Source organism: Euprymna scolopes, chromosome 7, assembly GCF_053919585.1.
Source record: "Euprymna scolopes isolate OS-2025 chromosome 7, ASM5391958v1, whole genome shotgun sequence".
NCBI lineage: Eukaryota > Metazoa > Mollusca > Cephalopoda > Sepiida > Sepiolidae > Euprymna > Euprymna scolopes.
This window is the reverse complement of record NC_136488.1, coordinates 106839216-106849126: the sequence shown is the minus strand read 5'-3', so window position 1 is coordinate 106849126 and position 9911 is coordinate 106839216. Positions and strand designations below refer to the sequence as shown.

At 33.5% G+C, this 9911-nt stretch overlaps 1 protein-coding gene across 1 annotated transcript in view; it reads left to right on the top strand.

The window, feature by feature from the left end:
- LOC145279881 (glucosidase 2 subunit beta-like) overlaps positions 1–9911 on the top strand; it is a 152106-nt gene that overhangs the window by 73805 nt on the left and 68390 nt on the right. The window contains exon 3 of the mRNA XM_080131340.1: positions 7780–7875. Within this exon, the coding sequence (XP_079987466.1) occupies positions 7780–7875 (96 nt within the window). The remainder of the gene's footprint in view (positions 1–7779; positions 7876–9911) is intronic.

Here is a 9911-nt window from a genome sequence, read left to right as displayed (position 1 = left end):
CAGTCATGAAGATTTCGTCAGTGATAAGAACCTTAAAATTTTTGTACTTTGTACATAGATCATTTAGAGTTTTATCAGAAAGGGTCTTTCTTGATCTGTCATGAAAAATAGAAAGATGAAAAGCTGTGTGAAGTGTGGTGCCATTTATTTTACTGGCTGCAGTAACCAGTGGAAGCTGCAATAAGAACTGTTGGATGTTCCACATCCTTGGGAGAAAGTGTTCGCTTGAGGTAATCAGCTATAAGGTTGACCACATGACTCTTTCCAGTCTCACCACAAAAACATGACAAAGGTATCGGTCAAGGGACCATATACTATATGGTCCCGTGACCGATGTTTTGGGCTTGTTACATTAATAAGACATAAAGAGGTTGTCTAGGATGAATATTTCTAAAATCTTATTTTTATTGTTTTCATTTTTTAATATTATGTGTCACTAACTGTTAATAAGATGTTTGGGAATTCTCTTGAGCCTAACTTATCGCCTGTCATGTGTTCAGATTGAGAGAAACAGCTCTAATCTAGTTGACACATTGTAAGTAATCTGCTCAATGTGTAATAGTGCACTAGCAATTATCGTAGAGATGGTGCAAATAATTTCTGCTTAATGTATCTGGTTTACGTTTTACTGCAAGTACGTCTAAGTGAATACTTCTTTCTGGCCTTCCTTTATAGGAGTGGGAGAAGAATCTAAAAGACATCTCACCTTTTACATCTCTTCCTGTCATAACGCAACTCTTGTATATGTAACTCTAATTTTAACTTCAAATGGAATTTTCTGATTTCTTACTCTTGCCTTAAATGGAAAATTCTGTTTTCATTTTTTTTTTTTTTTTTACACACCCACAACTAATCTTGCCAAACAAATATTCTAATATAAGGTTGGAATAGGCCAACCGTATCGTCCCCTTTCCACAAATTATGTCTACCTGTTATGTACAATGAATTATCTAAAAGAGTCATCTTCAGTGAATTCATAGCAGACGGCTATTGTACATAATTTCTAGTAAAATCCTGTAGAATGAGTTGTCTGCAGAGACATTGAAGAAGAGATCTATCTAGACTGAGACAATTTAAATTTTTATCTTGATCCAGAGTGCTCTTTTATTGGAAACTAGATTTTTTTTTTTTTTTTTTTTTTTTAAACGTTAAAAACCAATCTTGTGTCTAACTACCATCATGTGGTGGCAAGTATATAAAGGTAGTGGTCTCGTAGAATGTGTCATTTTCAGCAACAGTGGGTTTATTCAAATATAATGTTTACAAATGTATTTCAGCATTAATAATTGACAAAATAGTTATAATAACATCTAACTTAAATTCTAAAAAAAAAAAAATTGTCAACTTTCTAATAATTATGACATAATTCAGAATTATATAGAGGTAATCAATTTCAAATTCTAAAAAATAAAATAAACATTTGCATTTTTTCTTTATCTTGAAATTATGAAAACCTAAACTATTAAATTTTAAATCCTTGAACTATAAATTGTCCTCTCATTCTCACGTGAAATTTAGGGTGTTGAAGTTACTTGAACATTATAAATTCTATGATATTCACTTTTGTGAAATTACTATCCAATCAACATGGAATACTTCTTGCAAAGTCATATATATAAATATGCATAACATTCATTTTTTATTTTAATTTTTTTATAAAAATTAAGTTCTTCGAGTTATTGGTTAAACACTGAGGTTAGTGTCTTTTTTTACTCACTTTTGAAGAAAATTTTTGTTTCCAACTTTAATGCATTGTAAAATGAGCCTTTACTGACAGTGAAGACAAGTGTTGATTTTTATGCTTTTGGTATATCAATTGAGTTCTTACAACTTGTGATAACTCTCTTTTAAAGGGTTTTAGTTATTTAATAATACTGAAATCATCATTGTGTCCAGTAGGTGCACTATAACTGCTCAAAACTTTAGGGAGGGGGCATCAGGTAGTAATGTTGAAGTAAAAAGGTTTTTTTAAAGGATACAGTGTCTCAACAGCCAACAACTGATGCTTCAGCAATTTTGAGCATGAAAAATTGTTTCTGAAAGTTGTAGACATTATGCTGCTCTTGTAAGACGCAGGTTGACAGTATCTGAAGGTATAAGTTCTGACTCCAGCTTTGACTCTTAGGATTCCCAAAAACTCTGACTCCTTATTTTTCTATTTTCCAATATTGAGTAATAATAGGAATAAGATTAAAACTAATTTCCCATATTCTTACGACTCCTACTCTTTCCAAAGTCTGAAATTTTTTTTCGATCCAGCAACTCTTGTTAAAAATTACTCGTATCTAATACGAGGTATTAGAAATCAGCCTAGGTTAAAAAACAAAAATGGGTAATTATAGCAAAATTCCTTGTATTTTCAACTTGTGAAATCTCATTTACTTGCAAATTTTAATAAAATTTGCAAGTAAACAAAATTCAATCTTATTATAAATGTAAAATTCTCTTATTTCATTGTGTTATGATATGAATAAGATTTATTATATTAGCATTACATTATCAGATGAAACTCTGGTGTTATCAGATCAGGCTGTCTGAAAATGGTGACTAAAATACAGCACCCATAAATGTTATTTTTTTTTTTCCCCTTTTTTTGCAAAACTCAATCATGTTCTTACATAAAACCTACTTCAGACAACATAAACCATCAGAAACCCCTGAAAATCGTTTAACTCTTAATCACAAACAAGAGATAGCACATAAGTAAGTATCAGAAGGTGGTGACAAGGGTCAATCTACTAGTATGGATAAACTGTTATAGGAAAGGATTAAAACTAGTTTTTATTAAAAAAGGGCCAGTGAAATGAAGAGAAACCTGAAATGCTAATAGCCCCTTACTAGTGTGAATATACCTTCCTTGTATCCCTGGAATAATAGGGCAAAAGGATTTCCTACCCTAACATCTCCCACTGATGGACTCCGAGGTGTGTGGGGAGCAAGGAGGACAAAAAAAAAAATTAACCCATGGCAACCAACAAAAACGAAAGACCATATTGAATCTAGCTTAGAGTGCTCATACTCAGAATCAGACAACAAAATCAACAATAAAATATTCCCAAGATTCATTGTTTTGAGTTAATAGAGAGCAACACTCCAATCACTAAATTATCCCCATTCATCATTGAAAAGAAAATTAGATCTATAAGAAAAACCACATCAATTAAAAAACTAAGGAACAACACACTCCTTATAGAAGTACCCAATAAATTCTCAGTGACTACACTTCAAACCCATATCCACAACCTTAAAATAAAAGTTTACCCCTACACCACATTGAACTCCTCAAAGGATGTGATAAAAAGGCCAGAACTCTCACTTTGCTCACCAGATGAAATTAAAAGAAGCTTAAAGGAACAAGGTGGCATAGACGCCCAAAGAGTAACAATAAAAAAAAGATGACCAAATGATTTCAATGAACACCTACATCCTAAACTTCAACCCCCCCCCAAACCTCCTACTGAAATAAAAATCAGATATCTAATAGAAAAGTAGTTTATATATCAAACCCTTTGTAATGACACAACTGCTATAAATTTAGCCATCACAAAAACGGATGCACCAGACCACCAACATGTAAAAACTGTGGCGAAATTGGAGAACACATTAATTGTTAAATGCCATTAAAATGCACAAACTGTAAACAAAAAAACATGCGGCTGACTCAAAAGAATGTGAAGTTTGGAAGAAGGAAAAACAAATAACTACAGTCAAATAAACCAAAAATCTATCATACCCAGAAGCGAGAAGGTTAGTAGAGAGCACATCAAACTCAACAATGCATGCAAATAACTCGATTTTAAGTTAAACGGCACAAAACAATCTGATTGAATTAATGAAAGAATTAAGATTACTAATAGAAACATTAAAGGAAAATTTAACTAGGTTAACTAAATGGAACCTAAAGGAAACTCCCCAATCCCAGAATGATGAAACTGAAAATGCTACAAACCAAACAAAACAGCAAATGCCAAACTTACCCAATACTACTACCAAACCCAAGGATCTTTCACCTACCAAAACAAAACCCCCTAAAAAAAAATCAACAGAAAATAGAAATGGTGCTGTTTGATGACAAAAACAATCCGAACTAATTAAAACAAGAGCCAAGAAAGATACCCTAGACAGAAAATCAGGAAGTCCAAATAAAAACAAACCAAAAAGCCTGGAGGTTGAAAAATCTTGCCAACGCTTCCAATCTAGGTCCAAACTAGAAGTAACACCAAACCAAAAACCTAAAATAATACAAAAAAATCAAAGTGGATGAACATTCGAAAGCACCTACAAGACCTCCCCAGAAGCAAGAAAGATAATAGAAGCACTAAAATATGCAGAGGAATAATAATTGATTCATGAATAGAAATAAAAAAATGACAAATCATCCAACGGAATTGTTGTGGAATAAAATCAAATTATACCAAATTCCTTATACTTATTTCACTCTTCAATCCAGCCATAATCTGCCTTCAAGAAACCTTCCTGAAACAAGAAGACAACATCAATATTAAGAACTACCAAATATTTAATTACACTCATAACTCTGGGGACAGGGCCTCTGGGGGAGTAACTATTCTAATCAGAAACGATATGCCCCACAGTAAAATAAACATAACAATCAAGCAATTGCCATTAACGCCACTCTACATAAAACAATGACGATATGCTCTCTATATATCCCACCAAATAATGACATAGATAAAAATGAATTGAAAAAACTAATTGACCAATTACTTAAACTTTTCATCCTATTAGGAGACTTCAGTAGTCATAATATCCTATAGGGATGTAAAGACACTAATAAAAATGGCAAAACTTTGGAAGAGCTTATCAATAAAAATGATATCTGCTTCTTCAATGATGGTGCACCTACACACATCAACCCAACTAGTGGAAATCATTCAGCCATAAACCTAAGCTTATGTGATTCATCACTGTATAAGGATTTTAATTGGAAAGTACATGACGACACTTGTTGCAGTGATTATTTTCCAATATTGATAGAAAGCCAAAAATTCAACAGTGAAAAATTTCCCCGATGGAAACTAATAAGGCCAACTGGCAACTATACAAAGAAGAATGTAGGTATAGGTTGAATCACAAAGAGTGAAACAATGACTGGAATTTGCAAATGAATGCATCCTTAAAACTTCCTGGTTCGATGATAAATGTCTGGAATTATCAAATTGCGAAAAGCAGTTCTAAAGAAATTTCAGAAACAGCTCACAACAAGTGATGGAATACAAATTAAACAGAGCTAAAGCTCATAGAGTAACAAAGGCAGCTCGTTTGATATTTAGAATCCGACAACCTTCTTTCCAATCTACAATGTGGTTTCCATAATAAAAGAAGCATAACTGATTACCTAGTTCGACTGAAAACGGCTATAAGGGAAGCATTGATCAGAAATGAGCACCTATCAGCAATCTTTTTCGACCTAGAGAAACCTACCATACCACATGGAAATACGAAATAATGAGAGACTTACATAAACTAGATTTAAAGGGCAGACTCCCACAATTTATAAAAGGATTCTCATCTAACTGCAGATTTAGGGTCTACATTGGATCCATTTACTCACACCATAAACCAGGTGGAGAGAGTCTTTCAAGGTAGCATATTATCCGTGACATTATTCAATATTAAAATGAACAATATAATGAAATATTTGGACCCTGGCATTGAGGGGTCTTTATATGTAGATGACCTCTTGGTGTATCATGGATCAAAGTATATACACATCATTCAACTCAAGCTCCAACAATGCTTAAATAAATTAAATAAATGAGCAACAGAAAATGGATATAACTTTTCCAAATCAAAAACCAAATGTGTTCATTTGTCACAAGAGAAAACTTCACAATGATCCTCCACTGAAACTCACAAGAACAGTAATCCCACTGTAGAAGAACACAAGTTTCTGGGACTAATATTTAATACAAAAACTGACATTCATCCTCCACCTGAGGAATCTAAGAAATAGTTGCATGAAAAGACTTACTTTGTAATAACTCACACAGAGTCGGAGAGCTGGTGAAAAACATCTGAAGTTATATTGGATTTTGATTAGATCAAAACTAGATTATGGTAGTTTTATATACCAATCAGCCAGAAAATCCTATCTAAAGACTTTAGACCTAATCTGCTATGGAGGCCTGAGATTAGCACTTGATGCTTTTAGAATGTCCCTAGTCGAAAGTCTTCATGCAGAGGTTAACAAAATTCCTGCAAATGTAAGGAGTCACAAACTGGATACCACTACAACACCAAATTAAAAGCACATGGAAGTAATCCAGCATACAAAGCTACATTCAATCAAATATAAAGAGCCATTCAGAGAAAAAAGAAAAGCCATAAAGCCCTTTAGTCTTAAATGGAAAATTAAATGAATTCTCAAAAGCGAAAACTCACCTTAATACAAGAGAAAGCATGTGATATCCTCCTGAAATACCCTGACCATTTACACATTTTCATTGACGGTTCCAAAGACCGCAGTTGAGTGGTGTGTTCCGCCGTATCGAATGAAACAACCCTAAAAATAGGTCCTTTCAACAGAAAGCTCTATTTTTATTTTTACTGTTGTCATCGAACTAGCTGTCAACATTTTAGGAAAAAATAAACATGAGAAATTCCTAATATTCTCAGATTCACTTTCTGTTCTAACATCACTCAAACCCTCTAATCATGAAACTGCTAAACAGAATTGACTCATTATCTAAACACTAAGAAATAATTATATGCTCGATCCCAAGTCACATTGGAATAAAAGGAAATGAAAGAGAGCTGACTTAGCAGCTAAATCAGCTCTAAACCTTAACCCTGAAGCAATAAACATTCCATACACTGACTTTAAACCCTAAATGAATCAACTATTTCATGTTAAATGGCAACAACAATGACATAACAAATTATACCAAATTAAACACATTCTGGATGAATGGAAGCCAACTACTAGAATAACAAGAAAAGAACAAGTTTTTATATCCAGAATTCATATTTGTCATGCAAAACTCACACACTGCTACATACTGAAACAAGAGCAACAACCACAATTCCCATTCTGTCCAAAAACTTGCACCATCAAACACATTTTCATGAAATGTAGAGCCATTGATAATGGTAGAAAACAATATTTTAAATCCAATAATATGAAGAACATCTTCGAAAACAACCACTCTCCTTTTTGAGAATAACAAGACTTTTTACAAAAAAAAATTCTTTCTCTACAAAACAACCCAACTAAACCCTATAAATAAATATTTGAAAAAATAATGGCCGTTTTCTAAATTACTAAACTAGGCATATTTAATGCCTGAAAAGGGTTGATATGCCATTAAACAAAAACAACCAAACCAACCATCAGATGAAATACATACAAAGTTTCACTTCCATGCCATTTTTGCACCTCTATTTTCAAAAAGAAAAAGGGATTTTGCTCAATATTTTGATCATGATTAAAAGGATATTTGTAAGAATTTTTCACAGGTTTTTAGTTTTTACACCGAAAATTGTCTTCTGCACATAAGACAGTGAATTTTCTAATTTTCAACAAACTTTGAACGCTTATTATTTGGTGGTTAATTGAGCTACCAAAATAAATTTGTTGCCATTGTTTTGAAGAGATTTATATGCTAACTCTAAAAGCTTTCTGATCTAATGCAAATAAAATTTTGCTTTGGGATACCTTAACTCTCCTTTTAATTAGCAAACAACTGTTTGAAATGAATTCCAAATATATTCTGTTTGTTTTTATTATGTAATCAAATTTCAACATTATTCTTTCAGGTACATCGGCTTGCATCAATGGAAACTTTCATTGTACAAATGCTGGCTACATTCCAACAAATATTCCATCTTCTAGAGTTAATGATGGCTACTGTGGTAAGTTTCTTTCTTTTTTTTTTTTTTTTTTTATTGACTTGTATTTATTGACGAATTTCAGCAGCATTTATTTTGCCTAACTAATTTGCACCATACATTTTCCTACTGTTAAAAAATCTGACATCAAGAGTCCCCAAAACTTTGACATAAGTTTTGAACAATTGTTTTAATATTTCAAGTTGTTTTTTTTTCTTTTTAACTAATTGCTACTTGGGTGTAAAAGATGCTCAAAACCGTTTTAATTATGCAAATACTATCAGTGATTCAAAAGCTATTAGCATTTAAAGTGCATGAATTTGTGTGTTTTTATTGGACATTTTTTAATCCTTTTAAAAAGTTAACCGAAATACAGACTTCATAATTTCAAGAACTTTAGTAAATTATTTATTTTTTAAGCTATTATAAAACTTAGTACTCTTATGTAAAATTGTGCTTTTTCTGATTATGCAGTCAGATTTTATGTATCTCTTTTGCCATGAATTAAATTTGAAAATTTCAAAGTTTTTTCCAACTTGTACATTGTATCATAAAGATTATGTGCCCAGATGCGGCAACAGTATTCCATCCTTGGACATACCTGGCTCTTATATAGATAGAGAATTGCATCAGCAGTGAGATATCTTCAGGATCGATAGAAAGATCCCACCATTTTTCCAGTGGCCCTGGCAACAGATTTGATGTACGTGTTCTATTTAAGATCAGGAGTAATTGTCAAGCCCAAAAGCTTGTCAAAACTTGAGGCCTCCTGAAGACGAGAGCCATTCATTTCAATTGATGCCAGATGTGGATCAGAATGTTGATGATGTAAAGAGAGAAGCTTGGTTTTAGATGCATTAAAAGTAACCAGCCACTCCTTTCCCTATTGTATCACGTGCTCAAGATCAGAGGAGAGAGAACTTGGTCGTTTACTGTCTTAGAAGTGCTACTATAAATGGTAGTGTCATCAGCATAAATGTCTACAAATGATGTAAGGAGGTGATTTGGAAGATCATTAATGTAGATCAGGAAAAGAGTTGGGCCCAGGATGGACCCCTGATGGACACCAGCATTAATACTGTGAGCTTCTGATTTTTGCCCCTCAACTACTACTCTTATGAACCTATCAGAAAGAAATGATTTAATAATTAAGAAGACATTTCCAGCTATACCATAGCTAGAAATCTTGTGAAGTAAACCTTTATGCCATACCCTATCAAAGGCCTTAGATATGTCGAGCAATTTCCCTAGAAAGGTTGCCTCCATCGAGAGATTTGCTAATCCTATGAGATATAACTGTAAGCACATCTGCTGTAGATCTAGCAGAACGGAAACCATATTGTGTGTCACTAAGAAGGTTATTTTTGTTGAGATGGCTGATTACTTCTGTATTTAACAGATTCCAGCAACTTACTCATGACGCACAGGAGACTTATTGGCATGTACTAAGAGGGGGATGAGTGATCACCTGAATTCTTAAATACAGGGCATACTGATGAGATTTTCCAGGGTGATGGGAAGCTATTCTCCTTAAGACAACATTTTAAACAGTTTTGTAAGTATGGGCGCTAGTTCTGGTTGAAGTTTTTGAGAACTATAATTGGAATACTGTCAGGTCCAGTTGCTTTACTGGAATCAAGGTTTTTGATTAGCTTACATATATGTAAGATATATGTATATCAGATAGCGTGTTTTCTGATACAGGAGGAAATATTGGTGGTTGCCGGTCTTGGTCGCAAAGGGTAGAATTAGGTGCAAAGTTCTTGGCAGAGAGTTTGGCTTTGATGCTGACGAGATTATCTCAGGTCCATTGATGATAGTTGGGATAGAGCACACGCTTCTGATCAGGATTCTGTTTGGTATTTGCCAAAACTGGTGGGAACCAAGCCGCTGCTCAGCTACTTTGGACTTGACGGATTGAGCATACAACTCTCTTGCGTTCTTTATTACTTACAATCGTTGCTGGCAGTCCTGAAAGCGGCTTTAGTTTCCATACATCTATTACGTTGGAAACAGTGGAAAAAGTGATTTCTGTGCGCAATGGCAGCAGCACATTCTGG